The following is a 24,930-nucleotide window of genomic DNA, read 5'->3' on the forward strand; positions in this document are numbered from 1 at the left end:
TTGTATTACATTGCATTGTTTTAAACCCCATATCCTTTTCTTTAACATTATTCATACAAATTTATATTCAGTTATTTATAATAAAAATCAAAGTAGTTTAAAGTGGCTAGCTACTTCTTAATAGTAACATGTAGTGTAGCTAACTATCTTTTCAGATAGTTTCAGACACTGCAGATCTCAAACTCTCACTCATATAATGCTACATTTTCATTGCTCTATATTGACCACTAGGGGGCGGCATTAACCAATTGAATTTTCATTGTCCCATCCTATGGTCCCATCATATTCTCAGTCACAAATGATGTTTTCTGTAGGTAGCCTACTCTAAATTAGAAGATATATATACAGCAAGAAGTCTTTGAGTAAAATCTCAATGGCATATGTTTTCTGTCTCATCCTCAAGTATTTTATCCTGGGTACCTCAGATTCATCTTCAGTTCAGCTACTGTCAGCATCACCTGGATGTCAACAACATAAACTGCTGTAAACCAAAAGCGTCTGATGCTTAAAAGAGGAAGTAACACCAGTCGCTTTATCTTAAGTAACACCTCTGACCATTGCTTGCATTTACTCATTCCCTTAAATGGAAATTGTCAAACAATTACTTCAAATAAAGCCTTCACCAGCAAAACAGAAAGCTCAAAATAGCAATCAATCCAAAAAAGACGTTTAATCTTTAAACATAACAAACATCTCTCTATCCTAAACATTCTCTACAAAATCCCTTGTCTTTTACTAGAGAACAAAACCATTCCAGCTTTAAAGAATTTTCACTGAATTGCTCAAAAGTGACACTGATTTACAGTAAGCCTGCATTAAAATGATGTGCATTGGGAAAAGCATTATATAGATGAAAATGGTTAATAAGGTCAGCTCATGTGACAGATGCTTTAGTAGATTTAGGTAATCTGAACAGGTTGGTTCTGTCTTTACAGTAAAGCGGGGTGAAGCATGACAGGCATGTGAACAAGACTGGAGCAGCCTGCTTTAAATTGCCTTAAAAATGTTTTCTGTATCTCTTTCTGGAGTAAATGAAATATATAGGACAAGACAACTGATGCTTCTTTAAATATAGATTTTTCACATCTATATTTTATTTATAGGATCTCATAAATTAAACATTAGGTGACAACTGCCACAACATTTTTAAATACACAAGTATTTACATCCAATATGCAACCCAAGCTAAACAGCAAGGATTCTTAAAAAAAAAAGCAAGTACATCTTTTAAAATGTCACTGTTATCAAAAATACGATTTAGGTTGGCAATTGCAACACATTGCTAGGCCTTAAACATATTTGAAACATGTCAATCCAGTGTAAGCTAATAACACTAAAATGAATCAAGTGTGGGTACATCGGACAAAATCACAATAATATTAATTTGATGTTTTGCAGTATGTCCACCTTTCAACATGACATATAAATGCAATGAATTCTGCATAAGAAACTTTTAACTCATAACAAGGCAGTGTTACTTCATTCTTTGGTGTTAACTTAAACAAGAAGTGTTCAAAAATACAGACAACTGGGTTAGTGGTTAAGACCCTGAGGTCAACCAACACTTGCTTTCACCTTTGGTAATTTGCATTCAAATGGCAAGAAAACCTACAGTTCTTTTGAAAGCAATGTGTCCTGACAACATTTTCTAAGTTACAGCCTCGAGTTTTTCACAAACAAACAATACAGACAGAAACCAAAAGCCAGCTTGCTAGAGATTTCTGCTATCTAGTGAATTGTTTCCATTCCAAGTAAACAAGACCAACAGGAATGTTTCTCCTTTCTTCTGTTGCCGTCTTTGACAGTGTGCGTTGCTGATGAATGGGAACGGATCCACGTGAGGCTGAATTATTGTTGTGCTCCATCAATTGACTGGAAACAAGATCCAAAGTCTTTTTGTCACCCTTAGAACAGGGAAAGAATATCACTGTACAATAAAAACCTGTAAAACCAGGTCTCATTACAGGCTGATGGATGACTGAAATTCACCTGTGATCATTTCTTAAGTTAGTTAGAACTAAAAAAAAAAAAAAAAAAACATACAGGAAGTTTACTGCTTCTGAAACCACATGAATCATAGAGTACAAAAATAAATTAGTATGTGGCTATAAAAATAAATAACCAACAATAAATATACAAGAAAAGATCCTGTCCCACTGTTGCATTGAGATGTGTGGGTCGTGGAAATGGGAAGCATTCATTCATAAAGTACAGATGCAGCACTCCAGGGCTTAATTTTGGGATTCTATGCATTGATCATAGATCCCGAGTCCACATAAAACAAAACAAATAAATTAGGAACATTCCAGAAGGCAGTGACTAGAGTCCAGTGTAAAATGAAATTCCTGACGCAAGTCCAGAGTCCTTCAGGATTTAAAGGCTTGGTTGAATATTGATTTCCGCCTGCAAATCTCCAATGTCGTCCGAGTTCTCCAGCATCCATGGATGTTGCAAAATCTCTTCCAAACTTGGCCTATCGTCCGGTCTGTACGCAAGGCACCAGCGAATCAGAGACTGGCATTCTGTAATGCAATAAAATTTATTTAGTACCAAGATACCTTTACTGAAAGATATAGCAAGCACATGTTTGGAAACTCACCTTTGGAGATGCGTTTAGTGAAACTTGGAGTGGCTTGTATGATGTCTCCATCCCTCTCAAAGGGAATGTCTCCACACACCATGTCAAACAGAAGCACGCCCAGTGACCACACAGTGAGTGGACGGGCGTTGTAACGTTGGTGAAGGATCCACTCGGGAGGGCTGTAAACTCTGGTACCTAAACAGAGATAATGGAAGCCATTAAAAACCAAAAAATCCACATTGCACTCATATTCATAGGGTTACTATGCTAAGCTCCCTTACCCTCAAAGTCAGTGTAAATGGAGTCCTTCAGTAAAGCACCAGATCCAAAGTCGATTATTTTAATGTCACCGGTACGAGTATCAACTAGGATGTTTTCATCTTTGATGTCCCGATGCACAATTCCCTTGGAGTGACAAAACTGCAAAGCTTCAACAACCTGTTTGAGGAACCTTATTAAACAGAAAGATTTCAGATTAGTATTATGCTTCATTAAATGAATAAAATGTCATAAAATGTGCAAAAGCATAATTTTTACTCACCTCTGTGCAATGGGTTCCTCCAATGCTCCACGTTCTGTGATGAAGTCAAACAGGTCCTGGCAGGGTTGGGGCTTTTCAAAAACAATAAGGTAACCTTGACCCGGCACCTCAAACCAGTCTAGCATCCTGATGATGCTCCGATGACCGGGTACTGATCCCTGTCCTCCTCCCAGAGAGACTAGAAGAGCGATCTCAATGGGAACCATGTTTGCTTCACCAGGCTGTTAGATAGAAAGAAAACATATTTGCTTTTAATACACTGTAGAATAAACCTTATACTACATGACAAATCCCACTGGGAAATACTTCTTCTTTTAAATCACAGTAAAGTCCATCATTTACTAATGCAGGTGCCAATAAAGGGTTTATCCCAGGGTTTGTTTAAGACCATAAAAAAGGGAAGTACAATTTTGTGTGGCACAAATCTAAAAATACTACGTTTTGAAACCAAAATTTGCGTATCGTATCTATTACAATCAAGCTGGATGTTACACGTCTGGGAAAATCCACCAACTTTCCCTTTGTGTTGTTTTGAAAAATCCGACGCGTCATCTCTACGTCACTTTCTGTATTCGGAAGATGCGCTTCCGGTAAAAGGAAAACAACCAGTGGAGGTCGCTATTACACCTACGTCTATTATTATTCTTATTATTATTATTTCAAAAGCTTTAAATCGTTTAAAATATTAAACTCGTTTAATTTAATTTGTTACTAATGTAATTACTGTTGTTTAAAATTCCTCACTTGATAGATGATGACTATGAATAATATAAAGAAAGAAATATAAATGAAATGCAAATATATTACTCACCAGTCTAGCCCACTGTTGAACTCTGTCACGGGAAATTTGTTTAATAGCCACCTGAAATAGCAATGCAATCATTTAGAGAGTGTTTCACAGAATAAAAGTGGTACATATGTTTAACTTGAATATTTATATGATTATTACCTGCTGGCCGTCTGAAAGGCGCTGTCCGGCGAACACGGAGCCGAAGCCGCCGCTGCCCAAAAGCGCTCCATACTTGTACTGCTTCTCAAACGGCTCTTTCGCTAAAACAATAACAACATCATCTTAAAACTCGGTACTTTAAAAAAAAAACAATGTTCAAGAACAATATGCAATTTATTCTAGATGTATCTGAATGAATGTCTCATTCAACATTCAAACGTTTAGATTCATTAATATACACGGTAATCGTTTAAATTATTTAATACAGTATAATAAACATTTTATTAAATATCCCTAAACATATCGATACTTAAATAAAACTCTGTACATTTCTGTTCGTTATTAATGAAATCTTACCATTTTTTGCCCTCACGTCTTCCAGCTGATCCAAGCGCAAATCCACAACACGTTTATCCAACATTTTAATCAAGAAAAAGACTATAAAAATATAACGTAACGTTAATTTAGACTAATGCACCAAACCGCCTCAGAAGAACACGTCCATACTGGTTTGTTATGGTTCGGCACTGTCCGTTATTTGTAATACAAAGTCGTAGTCCTTAGCGAGTGTCTATGCGTACGCTTCCTCTCACACACCGACTCTGATCCTCCCGAAGAATGTTGATGTTTTAAGTTTACATGTGTAAACACGCCCACTCTGACGAGCGCAGCGAATCGCAGGCAGCACGCTGGGGATGTTTTGAAATTATAACCAATCAGAGAGCAGAAACCTTTAAACTCATACATATTAATGAGCTGCGGTTGAATTCTAAGAATTTTACCGTCCCAGAGAAAAGAGCGCGCGCGCGCAATGACACAGATACCTTTGGGTTTTTGCAAGCGTAAATTTTGAATTCGCCCATGCACAATAATATTACCAATGCGTGTTTCCCCAGTCATTTAGCAGGATGAAGCAAAGGTTTTGTTTTCACAAAAAATAGGGTTTAGTAAACTAGTTTTAATTATGAAGCTCCCTCACAATTTCTACCTAGAGTTTGGCATGACCAACAAGATGTTTACTGGTTATAAAAACAACCAAATTCTTTTTTATAGTTGTTTATCTTATTTTCAGCCTTGCCTGGTCTTATTTTAAATAACTTGAATTGAGAGAGGGGGGCTGGGGTGGTCCCGGACCTCCTATAAGCATTAAAGGACCCCATATAAAGCACAAAAAATATATTTTTTAAATATGCTTAATAAATTCTGCTGAAAGTAGAGATTAATTAAATCTATTTCTTAATTTGACAATATATTTCGTTTAAACCTTCATATATCAACATATATTAAAAATGTATTTTAGCGCAACAAATAAATTTCTAATTTTACAACCCATATGGCAAAAAAACAATTCCTGGCCAAAATATATAAGTTTTTACAGTTGAATATACTTTTAATCTTTCAAACCATTTATGTTTACAGGTTTGTTACAAAGTTTTTTTTTCAGTTTGAATATAAATGCTTTTAAATATATTAGTTAGGGGATCCCTATAATCTTTGACATAATTCAAACACTGACTTTATGTTGGGGCCATAGCCCCCCCTTAACATTGCTTCTGACATTATTTTCGACAATAATGACTCATGCTTCAATATGCACGCTGCGTTTGGGGCAGTCCCAGATCAGTGGTTGCCAATCTAATGTGGTTTCATTCTTAATAATCTCAATCTTGTTATACCAAGAATAGCGGAACTTTAATTAGCTGAACGATGCCGTTTGATAAAGCCTCATTATGCAACTATAGTACTAGTCAACTTTTGAAGTGGATCAAAAACATTCATTAAAGTTGTCCTAATACAAGAATGGCTATTGGTTGTTGGTTTTTAGACAACTTTTAGGAAAGATTTTGATCCACTTCAAATGTTGACTAGTGTATAAGGTCTTGCCATTTCGTGCAAAATATACGTTGAGCGACTGAAGTGAGACCAGGCTTTGCATGCATACCAGACCTCTCTATGCAATTAAGTTTGTGATGTGCATACACCAACAAATAAGACATCAACAAACGTTTCCATTTCTTCAGAAAGTTCTCCTTTTTTTATTCCAAGGAAAAAAAGAGCATTTTCATCCCAAACAAGAAAATAAAATAAAACAAGATTATATTAATCAAATATTAAGAGGATAAAGCATGACTTTTCCAATAACTTTTTTCATATTTTATAATGATATCAGTCATGTTTATATTCACATGCACCAAAGAAGTCCAACGATGGTGTGAATAGCATAAGAAAAAAAGGAGTGGTTAGTGAGGAATCACAACAATGGGCCATTACGTTTGATGGCTGGGGCCAAGTGATGCAATGATGCAGGGATAAATGGATGAATGGAGAAGAAAAGGGAAGACAGTGTGCATGATGATGATGATGATGATGGAGAGAATGTGATTGGTTTGATTCCCATTAATCTGCCTTCTTTTTGAGGAGTGGAAAGCAGATCGTGGCCGAACCGTCCTTTATCAACTGTTGTCCGGGGAAGGTTCTCTATGCATTGCATTTTTCTTCATGCTATCGAGGTATTCCTGTTGTGACACAGCCAAAACGGAAGCCAATATCTCATCGTCTTCCCAGTCTGTAAGGCCTATTGCAAAACGAAAAAAGAAAACATTATGTTCCGACCATAATGATGTAACCATAGTGTATATCCTTTACATTGCTATATCTCAGCTCAATATGGCCACAACTTTACAAACTGTAACACTGTGGTGCTTTCAAAACATTACTGTTTGTTTGAGCCTTAAATAGAAACATTGGCTCAGTCGATGGCTTAAGTTTAAGGTGGGCCTGTTTGTTTGGCTGACTATACTATAGGCAAGGTGGGGGAAGTGTTACAAAGACGGTTTGAAAACAATCATTATTTTTACAAGTCAAACAATTAGAAGCTTCGCCTTGAAGAAATCACATTTGTGTATAATCCCACAAGAGGAACGGTGAATAGTGCCCATTCACTCCCTTTTTGCACCTTCCTTATTCTCAACCAAAACAAAGCTGATGTCAACATTAGCCGGGGTGTGCCGATACTCAACTACAATCAAGTGTATTTAACAGATCATAACAACTGCACATGCTGCTTTTTGGACAATTTACACACATTATGTTTTGAACGAACTTCACACACATTAAATAAAAACACAGTAGAGAGATCACGGTTTTGAAAAAATGTGGTTATCTCTAGTTTTAGTTTAGGTTTAGTTGTCTTTACTAATGCATACTTTTTAATTTCATCTGAATTTTTGGAGTGTAAATTTATTTTTAGCTTTTTTGTTTAGTTTTAGTATTGGGGCTGCACAGTTATGATGAAAAATTGCAGTATAAGCAAAAAAAAACAACAACGTATGGTATATGGTACGGTAATGCTTTATATTTGTAAAAAAAAAACTATTATATAAACAGCATACATGTTTCACATTGTTTTTTGAAAAAGAAAGCATCTCTTGCCAGTCTATCTTCTCTCTACATCAAACTTAAATTGAATTATACATAACTTTGTTGAAAATTCATTCAGTTATTGCATATCATATATGCATACTGCAATTTTTCATTGTTGTTTTTTCTTTCTGGATATCTTGCAGCTCTATTCAGTATAGTTTAGTATTTATTTAATACAATCAAGAGTTTATATAAAAATACATAAAACACACTTTCATTTACCATATTAATAATCTTTTAAACATAACATGACGTTAAAGGTAATAATAGTACTTGAGAAAAACAAGACAAGTATTTTTGTGAAAGCTTTTCAAAACTGTGATGTCCCCCGAGGCTCTTGAAACCCCCTGCCTTGTAATATTAAAACTTAAGATACACCACTAATCTTTCCCTCTACCTAAGACAGCACATACTAACCTTTATCAAAAAGTGCACAATATTTATAATGATATCAATTTAAAGTCGTCATAAAAAATAAAATGAAAAACATACATCATTTGTTTTGTAATATTGCATTTTTTATAAATGAATTATCTGTGAGCTTCATTATTTTTTCAAATTCATGTGCCCTCATAATCTTTAATCAAAAACACAAATCTTCTCCCCTTCTCTTTACTTTCGGTCATATAGTATGGCAGGAGGTCGGGGTCCGAGAGAAGATCCCTGCGATTAGCGATACTACCCAACTTCAACAATCCAATCAGACCTCGATGGACAAACTGAAATCCAGCCCTGCCTTATTTAAATGTAAAAGCCGGTTTCACTTGTATATACGTCACCACGGGGAAAATTAGGCAATTGCTACTTCCATTTCATGGCGACTTTAAAGGTCCACAGTGCAGAATTTTAGCGGCATCTAGCAGTGAGATTGTGAATTGCAACCAACAGCTCAGTCCACAGCTCACCCCTCCCTTCAAAACACATAGTGGTAGCTACGGTAGATGCCACAGGACAAACATCAAAAAAGATGTCATCATCTGAGACATCGTAGTGACAAAACGCCCTCTATAGGACAGTTTATCCGTTTATGACTTCTATAAAAACATGGTGGCGTGAAATGGTGACTTCCAATGTATGTAAATAAAAACATCTTAGTCTAAGGTAATAAAAACACAACATTATGTAAGGTCTTTATACACCACTGAAAATATACGGTAGTTAAGTATATTATATTGCATTTCATTCAAGAGCTTCTTCTACAAGTTACACAATGCAAATTTGGCAAATTCATTACACAAAGTATACAGCACTTCTTGCAGACATTGAACTATGCCCTACATGTGCTGCCACACTTTTGTTTCTGATGGCCAACATTGGATTGGTCAATGTTTGAATGATTCCCGGCACAGTGTCTTTGCAAACACTGCACTGCAAGATGGTTTATCACAGCAATGTCAATGATTTTCTTAATATTTACACAAAAAAGCATTGTCTCTGAAACTTTGTTTTGTTGGGTTTTTAGTGCATTTATAGTATCAATGCATATTTTTTGAACTCCCATCTTAATTGTTACATTGTTTACTAGAATGCAATGTTTTCAATGACGCTTTTCATCAACATAGTTTCTGTTTTCAAAAATAACCTTGTCAAAAGCATTACATCACAATTGAGGTTGAGATATGCCAGGAAGGTTAGGGAAGGGAATCATGCTGAACATTCCTAAATTTCTCAGCATTGACGCAGACAGACATCACAACGCCCTCACCAAATGCAGTAGGAGACATCTCATGCATAATGGCCCGATAGCCCAGCGCAGGATACAATGATACCAGCGAGGATGAGGTGGGTCTGTCTGGTCCAACACAAGCCTGGTTACTGGGACCTAAAATGCATAGGCACTGTATATTTTTATGGTATAGATAAAAGATTTTTATTTCTTAAAGTGTTTTCCCATTGCAAAGCATTTAAAATCAGATCAAACTGCTTTTATTGTACACTTCATTTTGTAAGTAATTTAAGGGTCAAGTGTAAATTTTGTAAACACCATGGGACACAAACAGTTTGGGTTCAGGCCAGAGTGGCATGCAATTAGGAAATGCATTACAGAGTTAAATTGCTTGTGAAATGCTGATAACAGACCTGGTGCACAAGGTGATGGGGGTTTGGATAACACGAGGGCCGCTCCGGCCGGAGAGGGCGGTTTGGTTGTTGTGTCTGAATGCGAAGGATCGGGAATCTCAGGAGAAGGGGCGGAGCTGCGTTGCCGCGGGGATCGTGCATTCCATTCTTCCAAACCACTGGAGGCTGCAGCCGTGGCCGAGCTGCACGTCGCGCTCGCCTTACGAGGCTGAGGCAAAACAAACATATTCATTCACAAATTATCCGGCGTCAGACTCTTTCAAGTTCAATTTGCTTTGTACATGAACATCTGTGTTTGTGCAAACATGCTGACGCAAACATGTTTTACGTATAATGGTTACACTGGTTAAATAAAGGTGCTTCATGATGCCATTTCTGAATGGTTCACCTTTCTGTTTCAAAAAAGGTTTTTTGTAGTAAAATTAATCTTTGAAGGCTCGAATATGGCATCATGAAGCACCTGTAAAAATAAGAAATAATCGAATCAGCAGAAATTGCTTTCACTTTTAACATTTTCTCTGAAGGTGTTAAGGCTGATTTATAAGAAGCCCCCTTGTTTCTCTTTATAAGGGTCTTCTTAACAGTTGGTTTTAAGTGTAAAAAACGCAAACCGCTTGGCGCAAATGCTTCAGCTACCAACCAACAAAGCAATCACCACAAAGTGTATCAATTTAGTTATGTGTTACTTTCAAAATCTATATCCTGTGTAGCCTTAAGCATGATTGGTGGCATTGCCATTCGAGTTTTTATATGCAAAAATCTGTTAATGGAATAGCTAACACAAGTTTTGTGAATGTGTTTCTGTAGCTACACTGGTAGCATTGCGCTAGCAGCACAAAATGTTATGGGTTCAATCCGGGGGAACACACATATTGATAAAAGTGCCAAATGCAATAAAAGAAGAGCTAAGATACAAAAGCCGCTAAAAGCCATCTCAGTCAAAAATGAGATAATGATATTGACCGAATGCTCTCAGCACGTAATACACATTCATCAAATACTTTCGCTTCAAATCCACTAAATCACGGCCATTCAGAAATACCAATCTGTTAAACGCCACATCACTTTTTCAGCAAAATCCTCTAAGTACACAGATGAGAAATTGAATGAATGACGGCACATGTATGTTGGATTTCTATCGTCGAGCTCCAAGACTTTTTAACCCACTTTAAGTCTGGTAAAGACTGGAGAGACGGGTGGGATTGGGAAACAAGTATTGCCAAAAAAGCTTGCAGCGGTTTGCAGCGACAGACAGTCAAATGTGTTAAATACCAATAAAAATAACATTTGTGAAAATACGGCATTTCAATTACTTTTCAATGGCATTAAAAAGGAATTTACTAAACCTAAGAGTCTGATAAAAAAAGGCACATTTACAAGAAAACATGTCAAACGCACTTAAATGGTGTGCCTTTATCGAAAAATAATGCATACCAGTGGAACGTTTCTTAACCAATCAGAATAAAGCATTCACAGCCCCGTGGTATACTGTTAATTAATGCATTTACAAATAAACCCTTTTTGCCAGGTGTTTGTTAAATATTAAGGTTCTCTTTTTAATATCTTATATTTTCTTTTGATTTCAGGTAAAATTAAGATTTGATTTTGATTCTGAACTCATCGAATTTGAAATTTTCTAATTTCAATGTGCATATTGCATAAAGAAATATTTATGCATTGAGTTGCATGAATTAACAATGAGTAAATTTCATAAATTAATCTTGAATAAATGCTAGAATTGTTTGTTCATGATATCTAATGCATTAACTGATGCATTAAGTATTGTCAGGACGGATTTTAAAACAGCAATTAAATGAGGGAAAATGAAGCAATTATGACGCATTTGCTGAATTGCTTTTTAATCTGCAGTTTGTTTTCATTCTTTCTAAAGATTAGGACTGAATTAGACACAACGTTATGCAGTTAGCAAGATTAGTGTTTGAAAAGCTTGTTGGCATTTCCACACCTGTCGCGCCCGTTTCTCTTGGTCTCTAAGCCACTGTAAGTAAGACTCTCTGGCCACTTGCTCCTCTATGGCCTCATTGGTCGCCTCCCAATCTGTGGCCCTTTTTTTGTCCTCCAGCATCTGTTGCTCAATCCAGGACTCCTCTGACGTTGTAATGGCATTCTTCATAAGTGACTGGTCTGCAAACTGCTTAGAGAGCGAGAAAGGCAGATAGAGATAGATAAATAGATAGATAGAGATAGATAGAGAGAGAGAGAGAGAGAGAGAGAGAAGAGGTATTAAGTCAAAGCGTTACACCTGAGGGTAACAGGTGAAAATGCTTTCTGCCTTGAAGCTTTCACTGTGTACACATTTTTTGGATGCACTACTTAAAATAGATTTTCCATAGGTAGGTAGATGTCAATCATCAGTCGTCTATATGCAAAATAGATGCTTTCTGTTTCAATGGTATGCAACTGAGCAATAATCTATAAGAGGTGGAGATATTTAGTGAATGTAGTCACAGCTGTAGGGTGTTCTTAGGCATTAGAATTTGCTCCTTATACGCCTTTTGCAGTCCGCCGTCATTATGATATTAAATCGAGGCCGTGAGGGATGGATAGACGTCCAGAGCGTGAGCTTTAAACCTATTGTTTTGTATCAGGATGCGTGTCATTCAGCCATCAAAACACAAGAGAGACATCGTTTTACCAATTTCCACAGGACAAAGAACCTCAGAAAATTTTAATTGTTAAAATTAAAAGGGACATATGACCTAATTTGAGATAAGTGCATTGTGTACATATTACCTGTTTTGAATATTAGCCTGCTGGCTAATCGCAAATTTTTCATATTGTAAACATGTTTACTTTTCTTTATGGTATATTTATGTAGGCATAGATGAATAATAAGAGTTTTGTACATGGTAATGACACATCGTGAGCCGCAAACGTGTTTGTTTACCCCTTCTTATGTAAACCTCATGCATGCAGAAGACAACATAACATCGACTTTGACATTACAGTTTAGATGTACACCCCAACATTAAAGTAAAATGTTGTTACAATCCTAAAAACAAAGTTGTGCCTGCTGAGTTAATGCGAGTTAATGCTATATGCTAGCGTTTTGACATTACATTTATGTTTTGCTGGTACATACTTAAAAACACAAACTTACCACTCGGAAACGTCCATTAACAATCTTCAAAATATTGATTATTCCTCAAAATCTGTATCTTCATCTGATACAGACTCAAACATAAGATCTGTTTGCACACACACAGAGCTACTGAAGGAGCTGCTCTGAGAAACAGCCAATCAGAGCAGAGCTCAACATTATTATTCATGACCCTTTCAAATAAGGTAATAATAGACCATTTCATTATAAAGTCAAATCCTAGGGTTGTTAATGGTAAAACTGTCTCTAGACCATTTTTGCACTTAATAAAGCCACAAACCTTCTATGTAGATATCAAAAAAACTTATCTTATAATTTTAATGCATTCTTTGGCAGCTTTAAAATACCTATATAGTGCAACAATGCAATATTTTATGACAGTAACTAAGTATACATCTCCAGTTTGTATAGATCATACGAGTGTATTTTCTCCATTATATTTTTTCAAGACATAAACATTGACTTAATAATGTGTGATTGACTTTACAACAAGCTAATTACGTGATGGTTGTGCAAGTATTGTTAGAGGTAATTTATGAATCCTGCTTCTGTTGATTCCGGTCAATGTGCTTAAAAAACGGTCATTAGCCAACAGGCTAATCTTTACAAACACATTGCACTGCCCTTATTTCAAAATAATGTCCTTTAATTCTGTCGTAGGAGCAGGCTTCACTCAATTTCTTATTTATATTGTAAGAGTGCTCATTGTCATGTTCAAGAAACCAATTTGAAATCTTTGTGAGATTTTGTGACATGGTGCATTATCATGCTGGAAGTAGCCATCAGAGGATGGGTACATGGTGGTCATAAAGGGATGGACATGGTCAGAAACAATGCTCAGGTAGGCCGTGGCATTTCAACGATGCCCAATTGGCACTAAGGGGCCTTAAGTGTGCCAACAAAACATCCCCCACACCATTACACCACCACCACCAGCCTGCACAGTGGTAACAAGGCATGATGGATCCATGTTCTCATTCTGTTTACACCAAATTCTGACTCTACCATCTGAATGTCTCAACAGAAATCGAGACTCATCAGACCAAGCAACATTTTTCCAGTCTTCAACTGTCCAACTTTGGTGAGCTCGTGCAAATTGTAGCCTCTTTTTCCTATTTGTAGTGGAGATGAGTGGTACCCAGTGGGGTCTTCTGCTGTTGTAGCCCATTCGCCTCAATGTTGTGCGTGTTGTGAATTCACAAATGCTTTGCTGCATACCTCTGTGGTTATTTCAGTCAAAGTTGCTCTTCTATCAGCTTGAATCAGTCGGCCCATTCTCCTCTGACCTCTAGAATCAACAAGGCATTTTCGCCCACAGGACTGCCGCATTCTGGATGTTTTTCCCTTTTCACACCATTCTTTTTAAACCTCAGAAATGGTTGTGCGTGAAAATTCCATTTACTGAGCAGATTGTGAAATACTCAGATCGGCCGGTCTGGGACCAACAACCATGCCACGCTCAGAATTGCTAAAATCACTTTTATTTCCCATTCTGACATTCAGTTTGGAGTTCAGGAGATTGTCTTGACCAGGACCACACCCCTAAATGCATTGAAGCAACTGCCATGTGATTGGTTGATTAGATAATTGCATTATTGAAAAATTGAAGGTGTTCCTAATAATCCTTTAGGTGAGTGTATGAATGAGGTTGTAATGTTCATTCATTTAAGCACACCGAGGTAGGCGCCAAGACGAAACGTTTTATATGCAAAGTGTGGCCCTTTCTTCTTTAAAATTATGTCCTTTCTCATTTTAACAATCCATGATTTCTGAGGTTCTTGTGGAAATGTATAAACCAAGTATTTTCTTTGTTTTGATGGCCAGCATCCCAGTACAAAAATTAGGTTTTAAGCGCAAGCTCTGGATGTCTATCCCTCACAGCCTCGTTTTGGAATCATGACGGCAGGATGAATAAGATGTATTATACAGTAATGTAACATTTACCTGAAGTGAAAGAGTCAATATGCATTCAATATCAGTGGTTTAAAGAAAACATGTCCATGCGGCCAGTGAGAATTAAAAGCGTTTCGAGGTATCCTGCTGCGACCCACATGCACGGCATTCAAGGTTAACAGTAGGTTTCTATGGGTGCTGCAAGGTGATTCACAAAGGTTTTTCGTGTCATAGCTATAACAACGTTGTGCATTTCAGCAAAAAGGTACATAATTTTACTTCCAAAAATCTTGATAACATAAATTGGGCCGTGTGTGCCTCTTTCTTTTATGAAAAAGTTTGTCTTATTGTTCTCACTGTCCTCTTTTCTGTCTGTAAATAGCGATCTGGAACAATATGCCCATGTCCTTGGTACACCGCCTGTCTATTCTCCATTTGGGCACACAGACTGTTACAAAGCTTCAATGAACGTAAAATGGGAGAGCTCGAAGATGATGAACGTCAAGTCCCAGACATATGCAACTAAGTCTCATTGGTCTTCTCATGGCCAGTGTGTTATCAAGACTTGATATTTTATCATTCAGTTCTGGTCTTCTTCAATGCAAATGACCTGAATTACACTCCAACAACTGTTAGTGTTCCAGCCACTTGTCCTGCTTCTGTTGGGCGGTGGGGTATTAAAGGAAAACATCACAAGGCTATTAATTGACTTGGTGCTTAAAGAGTAATAATGGAAATAATCACATCAGTGCTTCCTCTTGGTCAATAATTAGTCAGAGCTCCCAGTACAAACACACAGTTGCTATTTATCGGCCTTTGATGCTGGCCTGCTTAAATTATCACTTAAACAAAACAGTGTGCTGTTAATAGCCCCCCCAAAAAAACCACAGGCATGAGGAATGTCCCCTCTATCCGGCAGGGCAATTTGGAAAATGGGACACTGCAGGTCAGACTTTGTTGTCTCTTTGTGGCTTTGATGACGATTGTAGGCGAATTCAGCGTGGCCGGGCTTTAAACTAACACAGGATATACTGAATGGGAAATACAAAATGGGACTTCTCAATTTACCAAACCACAAAGATTTCGCTTACGTGAGTTTGTATTATTAAACGATTATGTTGGAAATGTCAACAAATGTCTTGTTTCTTGCATTGGCGGATGAAGGTGTACGTGGTAGTATCCACACACAGTGGTAACACCAAAGTGTTTTAAGGCAATCGAGTTCAACGAGGTCAACCAGTGCACATTAACACATTTCACCACAGTCACGAACAATCGTCAGCTATTCTAGCTTAGATGATACTTGGAAAAAAACTTACTCGGGTCACTTTAACTTACGAGAAATGTTACTGTAAGCCTTACGCTGTTTAAGAGTCAAAGTCGACATAAAATGAAACTGACCCTTTTTACTATTCTAATACATGTTCCCGTTCCTGCTATGCACAATTCAAAAGTGCACATCATTCAAATGTTAACAATGTGTCTTCGTAATCATTCATTTTAAAGAAAAAAGTTGTGATTTCTCCGAAACAACTTTACTTTTTGGAAGACATCTCAAATCCCTCATTTTTGCATTCTGGTATGTAAAATATTTCAGGTTATGAAAGTATAACAGTGTTGGGTTACCCACCCCTGGTTTGAAGGCTGGAAGTCCAAGCCCAACTCCAATGGTGGCTTTGTTGGGGTTCACAACAGAGTTGTAGTGAATGTTCCTGTGGTAACTAACTCTGATTGGTTCATCATTATTTTGATGGATGCCATGGAAGGTGTTGATTGGTTCTAAAAGACAACATATAATAAATACTCAAATCAGTAAAACACAAGCAATGCTAACATGATGTTAACTTTATGCAATGTGGCTGATTTAAATTTCTTCACTTCGAAAGTGCATTTGTAAAATAAATATATTCCTCGATGCTTACTAGTAAAACATTAATAGTTTAGCTGTATGTTACATTTATCTTGAGCTATGCTGACCTGTGCCGTACTGATAAACTTCTACTGGACGATTGTACATCTCTGCCATGGCCTGCATCTCAATATGGTTCCCGTGACAGTTGTTCTTCCTCTTTCTGTTAATGTATGTAGTGAAGTCCTCTGTGACATAGTTCGAGAAGTAGTCTGCATTTTTCATCTGTAAACGAAATATGACCAAAAGCATAAATGATTGTCGTTTATAAATGGTTTTTTAAATTAACAGGTTTGTTTAGGGTTTACGTTTAAGTTGAACATCACGTACCAAGTAATCCATGCAATGTTTGCGGACGACTTCGTGCATATCTTGGTCTCCGTAAACCTGATCAGCTATAAAAAAAGCAGATGATAGCACAATATTAATATTAACCTTTGCAGCATACATGCAGTATTTTACAGCAGTCTTGCATGTTGCATTTAAAGGGATGATTCATACATAATAAAAATCCTGTCATTATTTACTAACCCTTATGTTGTTATAAACGTGTACATTGCATTACCATCATATATCTAAATATCTTCGTGTTCAACATAGAGAATTAATTAATGACAGAATTTTTCCTTTAATTGCATTTAAGAACATTTTATATTTTTATTGCATTTATTTATTTTTTTAAACTTTGGATGGTATTATTAAGGCAAAATCCAAAACCATATCTATGCAGATTTTTATTGCATTCATCCAAATAACAAACTGAATTTAGTAACACAAACATAAAATAAATGCTTGCACAGATGTCACTAATGCATGCAATATGCAAATTGTTGGTATCTATTTTTTTACAGAGTTCAGTGAGTTTGATAAAAGGCAAATAAAATTATGCATGCATGCGAGACCCGCAGCACATTTTGGCGGGCTTTACCCAACTAGTTGATGTGCGGAGTATGACTCAAAGCGAAACAAGGGGCCCAGATGTAAACAAACGGGTGTATGAGTTCCTCTCAGAGGCCAACACCTTCCTATCAAACGCGGCAATATGCAAATGAGACAACCTCAAAGCTCATTCCGGCTAGTCACGTGACCGTTATCCGCAAAGATTCTCAGAACTCTTAGTCAATTTCCTCTTTCGCAGCATTGGCCCACTTCTGTTGTGACACTTATGAAGAGACTAAGGAAGTTGCTTTTTGCCGCGCTTAAAAAAGCGACAACAATAACAGCGCAGACAACACACATCAGTTCAGGTGCTTATTTAAAGACACTTTATCGCTTTAAGTTCCCAGAAGAGGCCCCATAAACCTGCACTTTAGTTATCTGATACAATGGAAAGCCGTGTTTAAAGGAAGTGGAAACGGCGACTTTGGTTTACTAAACCTGATAGATTAAGTTGCACACAAAAAAACAGGTTCCAAGATTATTTGGTTATTGCCATTATACTCTGCAACAGGCATCAATGCAATGACTAGACACTGTGTGCTTTCTTAGAAAATAATTGGATAGGGGTATGAAGGTGCATGATGTTCAGTTCTTGATACGAACAATAGTTTGGATTTTCTGGCAGGTTATCAATCCAAAGGTTTGTTTGTCTTGGTGTGGATTTGTTTCTAGAAGCCATTTAAGGTAAATGAGAACCCTGCGAGATGACAACGAGTTTATTTGCAGGTCGATACTTTTATTAAATACTGGAAAGGAGCGGCTGGTGCTGCACGGGATGTTCAAATTTCAAAGCTCGATTATTAATTCACAGCAATTATTAATAAAGGCATGCCATTTATAAATAAACATTAACATGCAACAGATAACAGACAACTATGGGCCAGATCAGCACCAAATCTGTGCCAAAGTCAGCGGATCCGGTGCGGATCCGGTGCGGATCCAGTGCAGTTCTGGCCCAGAGTCGTCTGCTTTCTGGAAATTAATAAAGAATGCACAAGGAGTTGATTGTTGTTCTGTTATTTCCTGTTGCTCAATTGGCATAGCACCATGTTAGCAACAAAGGTCATAGGTTTGAATACTGATAAAACAATGCATACTTTAAATACACTGTAAGTTACCTCAGCCAAAAGCATAAATGCACTTAAGTGCAACCAAAACATTTTCCTTTAGTAAAGTCACATCTAAATAGGTCAAAACAAGAAAACAACACAAAGAAAACTAAAAATGTCAAGGTCTAATTCAGACTAATGGCAGGTTTAACATTTATAGCAGTCTGTAGGTCAGGAGCTGAAGGTTCAGTCTGCTTTTGGTTCCTCGTCTATAATCTGCATTTTCCACCTCTTCTTGGCCTTTCCATTCATGACAGCAATGTGTGTGTGGATCATCAGTGGGTGCTATGGGGGAAAGTCAGGGATTCCCCTCCACTCCATTTGCATTATTCTGACTCAAATGTGCTAATAAACACTGCCTCGTTTCTTTCCTGATTTCAACCTGAATTTGAATAACAAACAGACTCAGTTTGTGGGTGCTGTCATGTGGGTCCCTGCAGTCTCAAAGCATGCACTCGACTGCACACGTGTTCCCCAGGGTGGAAAACACAGCGTACGAGAAAATACATGTTGACCTAAACTGTGTCCATAGGGGTTTTTCTGCCAACTGCACTGCATTGAAGATGAAACCCAAGACATTTTTGCAGGTGGGCCCTTTTAACTTGGGCAACTTGCAACTTCATAGCAATGGGGTAACAACCATACACCTTTGCAACCGCATTGTACTACCCTGACAACCACTTGGAAAATGCATTCAGAAGACAAAATCACCACAATATCACGGTGATGAGGAGCAAGGTTTCTCATCAAAGTTTCCTGTTTGGTTTTCCAGGGTCCTGCAATGTGGTTATTACGGTTTTGGGGGCGGGTACACCAAGGCGTTTACACCTACAGCCAACGCACATTTGCAATTGTTTCCAATGGAAGCGCCACACTTTTCAAAAACGCTAGCAACTGGAGGATTTTGTCCGTGCTAAGCGCATGGTTTTTCCACACCCAAATTTTCAACTTTGTGTGAAACTTTCAGCTCGTCAATGTCACAAATATCACAAAAACCAAACGTATGGTGCGTTCATATCAGATGTGAATGAAGCGTTAAGCGCAAGTGATTTTCATGTTAAGTCAATGTAAAGACGTGATAGACATTTTGTAACGCGATTCGCGCGAATTTAAAAATCGTGCAGCGTTAACCAGTTAACCTAAATATATTTATATTGAGACTACAAGCTAGCTTAAGACGGCAAATTAAGTGTATTCTTAATTTCACGCACGGATGGCGCAAATTAACTCAAAAACTTCAACTACGTGCAAATAGCACGATTTATTCACTTTATTCGCTTCTGGTATGAACGCGCTGTTAGAGATTTACAATGCAATTTCTAGCGAATTGGTAGGAGGCCCAATTCAAAGAGAATCTATATATTTTTGGCTCTACACTCTCAGAAATAAAGCAACAAAAGCGAATTGAAAAATTGCGCCGCGTTAACCAATCAGGAGCTTGCTCTAGTAGTGACGTGATTACGATGTAATGAGCCGAGGCAGAAATACAATAAACAATGGAAGACAAAATCATCGTCGCTGTATGTGGACACCCGGAGCTGTACGACACATCTTCGTACTTTTATAGAAACAGGAATAAAAAGTATCTTGTTTGGAAAAAAGTGAGTGAGGAGGTCGACAATCTGGTAAGTTGTAAAAAAAAAATATATATAAAGAGTTTTTTTTACAACTTACCAGATTGTCGACCTCCTCACGCTCAAAATAAATAAATAAATAAATAAATAAATAAAAAAAAATATATATATATATATATATATATATATATATATATATATAAATATATATATATATATATATATATATATATATATATATATATATATATATATATATATATATATATATATATATATATATATATTAGTTGGCAAAAACTCCAACTATGTGCGAATAACGCGATTTATTTGCTTCTGGTATGAACGCGCTGTTAGAGATTTACAATGCAATTTCTAACAAATTGCTAGGAGGCCCAATTCAAAAAGATTCTATATATTTTCTGGCTCTACACTCTCAAAAGTAAAGCAACAAAAGAGAATTTTAAAAAAATCGCGCCACGTTAACCAATCAGGAGCTTGCTCTAGTAGTGACGTGATTACGATGCAGCGAGCGAAGGCAGAAAGACAAACAACAATGTAAGATTTTTTTGCTATTTTGTGGTCTGAATTTCATGTCTGAATGGCGCAAATTAATGCAAAAACTCCCAACTACACGTAAATAGCACAATTTTTTCGCTTCTGGTGTGAACGCGCTGTTAGAGATTTACAATGCAGAAGGCAGAAATACAAACAACAATGGAAGATTTTTTTGCTATTTTGTGGTCTGAATTTCATGTGGGAATGGCGCAAATTAACACAAAAACTCCAACTACGTGTAAATAGCATGATTTATTCGCTTCTGGTATGAACGCGCTGTTAGAGATTTACAATGCATTTTCTAAAGATTGCTAGAATTTTTGTATCTACACTCTCAGAAATAAAGCAACAAAAGCTGGGGTACCACCCCACGCTTTTAAAAAGTACACCTTTGAACCAAAAAAGCAGGGAAATTAGTACCTCAAAGATACATACAGGTATTTAAAAAATGCGTATTGATACCTTAAGAGTACATATATGTACCTAAAAAGTAAACATTTTACGTTTATTTCCGACAGTGTAGATAAGGCTGGGTCGTTCCGGCAAATGCAGGTCTATGGGATTTTTAAATAAAGTGGAAAAAATTAGTTCCTTTCCACTGAATGGTCATTTTAACAGAAAAAACACAGATTTTGCACCGCCCATGCAACAAGGGTTTCTAAGATGATCCCCTCACACGTCTAACAAACCTAAAACATGCAAACATTACTGTCAGCGCTGGGCGAAACCCCCAAAAGCCCACCGCATCGATACGGCTCACAGCATAGATATGCACGTCTGGTCACAGTAATAGTAAGTTTGGCAACATCAAGAATAGGGCGGTTGACCTTTCTCGCTTTAGCGGATGAATTGATGAGAAGTCAACAATTAAAAAGGGGAAGAGACGTTTACTGGGCAAGACTACCACGAAAAGCCGATAGCACCGATAGAATTCGTGAGAAAAGAGAAGAGCAGAGGTCCACCGAGCATAAGAAAAACCACAAGCACGCTTCCACTAATGTAGGCCGCAGATAGATCGCGGTTAGTTCTAAGAAAGGGGCGTGTCCAGCTTTCATTACAGAAGGGTAGAGAGAGTTCACACCTACAACACTGGCGGTCTGGGGACCATTGATAAGGTTTTATCCTTAAAACCAAAGAAGCTATGTCGTCACAATTAGGTCAGTTGGAATTTATTCGGTCAAGTTTCATAGGAAAGCCACTACACCCTAAATGAAGCTCATTTACATATTTCAGCAGAAGGAAATCTATCATCAGACAACAGCCAACACGGATGTGACAGTAGGAGGGAAAGAGCAAAACCAACAGCCTATAACAAAACGTATGCATGTACAGCTGGGTCCAAGCGCCACATTGGGCATCTGGGATTTTCCCTATTTAAACCTGAAAATAAAGTTTAAAGATAGCATTGAAGATGAAGTGCGCTATTTTGAGATTTCAAGTTTACTCATCAAATGTAATAAATCGGTTCTACATAAGCAAACTTTCCTTGCTTTCACTTCCAAAGTGAAGCATCTGCTTGGAAATCTTTCAGATCGTGCTGGGAAAGCATGGATCATCAATTTTTGCATAAGCTTGTGAAGTCCATGCCAGCTTGTATTTATGCTGTCACTACAGCAATACAGACACGGACCGAGTATAAAGAAAACTAAATAATCCTTTCAATGAAACTCTCATGCTGATAATTTAATATACGAAGAATGAAACAAGCCTAAAAAAGCACTCTGAGACATTAGAGCCCCCCAGTACTGTATAAAGTGCCAAGAGATGCTTTGTATTACAGTCATTTTAACAAAGAAGTGTTATGTACAGAACAGAAGATAAATTAATAAAAGACATAAGAAGTGATAAAACACCAAACAATACTAAACATTTGGTGACATGAATAATCTAAAACAGTTAAAAAGTTCAATAAGCGTGTTTTGATGTGGAAAGTAAAAAGGAACATGGTAGGAACATAACATTTTTTGACAGTAAACTTCATGACGTACAACAAAAAAAAGCTAAACATGTCACATATATCTTTGGAAAACTGAGATTCTTGTGATTCAAATGACGTAAACCATTTTACAATTACAATTATAAAAACGCGGTTATGCGATCACATGATTCAATGCATAATCCGTCAAAGTCCGCATATTTATTCGGGAGCCCCATTTTTTCAAATACGCCGCACTTTCGCTGAATAAATGACAGATTTCTGGGCGCAAAATATGCAGAGCTTGCATTATTTCATAATCCCTGCATTTTCGTAGCAAAAAGTGACTTATATTTTCGCACAAAGTTGAAAATTGTTGCATTTACTTTATACAATGAACGTTATGAAGTGAATTGATCATCATTGAAAAGCTGCAGTTTTTGCAAGTTCCTGCAGTTTTTGCAACCCTAACCCTAATTTCATTGCATAAATTTGCATAAATATCCCGCATATTCCATCGCATTTTTTAAGAAAACGTGCAGCAAGATTAAGGATTTTTGTCTGCAACGATTACAAAAAAACTAAATAATATTCTGGCTCTTTTCAACATTATAATGGTATTGGATAGTGCCCCATTTTTGGATAGTGCCCCATAGCTTATCAAAAACTAAGGGAAATATTTATATTTCAAACTTTATAAACTATGTTTGTTCACAAGAGAATTTAAGTCAGGCTGACCTTTGACCCAACGTTAGTAACCTACTACTTCACCTCGGGAGACATTCAATAACTGTATGGATTAGTTTTTTTATTGGATGGATGTGCATTTTTGTGCTTTAACTCTGGAGAACCCAAGAACCCTTTTATTAGCAGCAATTAACATTGGCCAAATTTGACCCGTGGTAAAAATGGGGCACTATCCAATGTCATAAAAAAGTTCAGAAGAGCCAGGATATTATTTAATATAACTCAGATTGTGTTTGGCTGAAAGTCATATACACCTAGTATGGCTTAAGGGTGGGTAAACACGTGGGCTAATTTTCTTTTTTGTCTGAACTATTCATTTAACTCTGGTGTACCTCCTCCAAGCATAAATGTGTGGAATGTGAGTTTCAGGGTTCATCCAAAAAGATTTAAGGTCAGGATTGTGACCTGCATTACCATGTGCTTCTGTGTCCCAGCTGCCCTTAAAAACACTTGACAGGACACGTCCACCTCGACCCGCCTGATCAAAGTAAATACTCCCTTAAAACAAACACATTGATCCAAAGTCACAGCAAGCTTAAAAGTAACTCCACTTAACACCCTTATCCTTCCCTTTAGTTATATTTGTTATCTCAATAGACTATGATTTTAAGATTATGATCAACAAGATCAATACGTATTGATTTACAAGCACGCCAAGGAATCTGACCACAACTGTACTTTTAAAGCATACTGTGTGCTTTCTACTGCTTAAGAAATTCAGTTATATAAAAAATGGACTGGCAAATGTGCCAGAAAAAGCATTCGGTGATCATGAGAGCGTTAAGTAACACAGAGTTTACTATTGCCCTAGAAATACTCTGAAATACTCATTCACGCTCACAAGACACCATCGCAGCCAGACACGCCGTATTGCAGTCGTGTCTACTGACATGAAACGTGCAAATCACAGAGGACCGCTGTACTTTTGAGTTCACGTTCCAGCGTAAACGCTAGACTCGAATTATGGGTCTAAACTATTTCGTCAAGAGACAGTTTTGTAAGAGACGCTGCCAGGAGTCGGTCATTACGAGTTTTTTAAATCTAAATAAAGACACTGTAGCCGTGGTGGTGTCTAGGTGAAAGGCTACAACTATTTCAAAAGTTGCCGAGAAGTGCGCGTGTCTTCCAGATGTGCAAAAGTTCATGACTTGCTCATGAGGCAAAAAAACTAAGCAAAAGGGTACAGACGGTCTTATCACAGACGTCTGCAGTCCGTTCCAAGCATGTTTTAGGTTATAAAACTTATAAACTAACACTATTGGTGATGACTAAAATCATTTGTTTTTGTAATGGTTAATCCATCAGTACGTGAAAGATCTTTAGTCACAGTAGTATTTCATTATTTTTTTTATTCAAGATGCCCAATTTTAGTTACAGGTATTTGCTTGAGATAACGAAATGAAACAAACTTTACAAAATAAAATAACTAGCTTCTGCTTACGACCAATGCATGTTCACAAAAGCATTTCCAGCACAGGACGAAGCTTACAAGGCCCTTTCCCAAACGGCACACTCCGGACTTATGGACTTCCTCAGAGTCCACACTTTGATGACATCATGTAGTGCAGACCTTAGGGACCCTTGACACGAGT

At 37.2% G+C, this 24,930-nt stretch overlaps 2 protein-coding genes across 4 annotated transcripts in view; both read right to left on the bottom strand.

The window, feature by feature from the left end:
• Positions 1-1,058: 1,058 nt before the first annotated feature.
• Positions 1,059-4,687, bottom strand: pim2 (Pim-2 proto-oncogene, serine/threonine kinase). Its single transcript, XM_065270278.2, has 7 exons — positions 4,429-4,687; positions 4,072-4,172; positions 3,934-3,984; positions 3,123-3,343; positions 2,863-3,032; positions 2,600-2,776; positions 1,059-2,522 (listed from the first exon to the last, which is right to left on the bottom strand). The coding sequence occupies exons 1-7, from the start codon at positions 4,490-4,492 to the stop codon at positions 2,374-2,376; spliced, it is 933 nt and encodes a 310-aa protein (XP_065126350.1). The 5' UTR covers positions 4,493-4,687; the 3' UTR covers positions 1,059-2,373.
• Positions 4,688-6,077: 1,390 nt separating this feature from the next.
• Positions 6,078-24,930, bottom strand: part of otud5a (OTU deubiquitinase 5a) — a 35,832-nt gene continuing 16,979 nt past the window's right edge. For 2 of the 3 annotated variants that reach the window (XM_065270276.2, XM_065270275.2), the window contains exons 3-9: positions 16,827-16,891; positions 16,565-16,721; positions 16,218-16,366; positions 11,540-11,725; positions 9,574-9,781; positions 9,200-9,316; positions 6,078-6,646 (exon numbers count right to left, since the gene is read on the bottom strand). In XM_065270276.2, the coding sequence (XP_065126348.1) occupies positions 6,525-6,646; positions 9,200-9,316; positions 9,574-9,781; positions 11,540-11,725; positions 16,218-16,366; positions 16,565-16,721; positions 16,827-16,891 (1,004 nt within the window). In that variant the 3' untranslated portion in view covers positions 6,078-6,524. The remainder of the gene's footprint in view (positions 6,647-9,199; positions 9,317-9,573; positions 9,782-11,539; positions 11,726-16,217; positions 16,367-16,564; positions 16,722-16,826; positions 16,892-24,930) is intronic. The other variant, XM_073816196.1, reaches the window with a different exon arrangement.

Source organism: Paramisgurnus dabryanus, chromosome 11 (assembly GCF_030506205.2).
Source record: "Paramisgurnus dabryanus chromosome 11, PD_genome_1.1, whole genome shotgun sequence".
Taxonomy (NCBI): Eukaryota; Metazoa; Chordata; class Actinopteri; order Cypriniformes; family Cobitidae; genus Paramisgurnus; species Paramisgurnus dabryanus.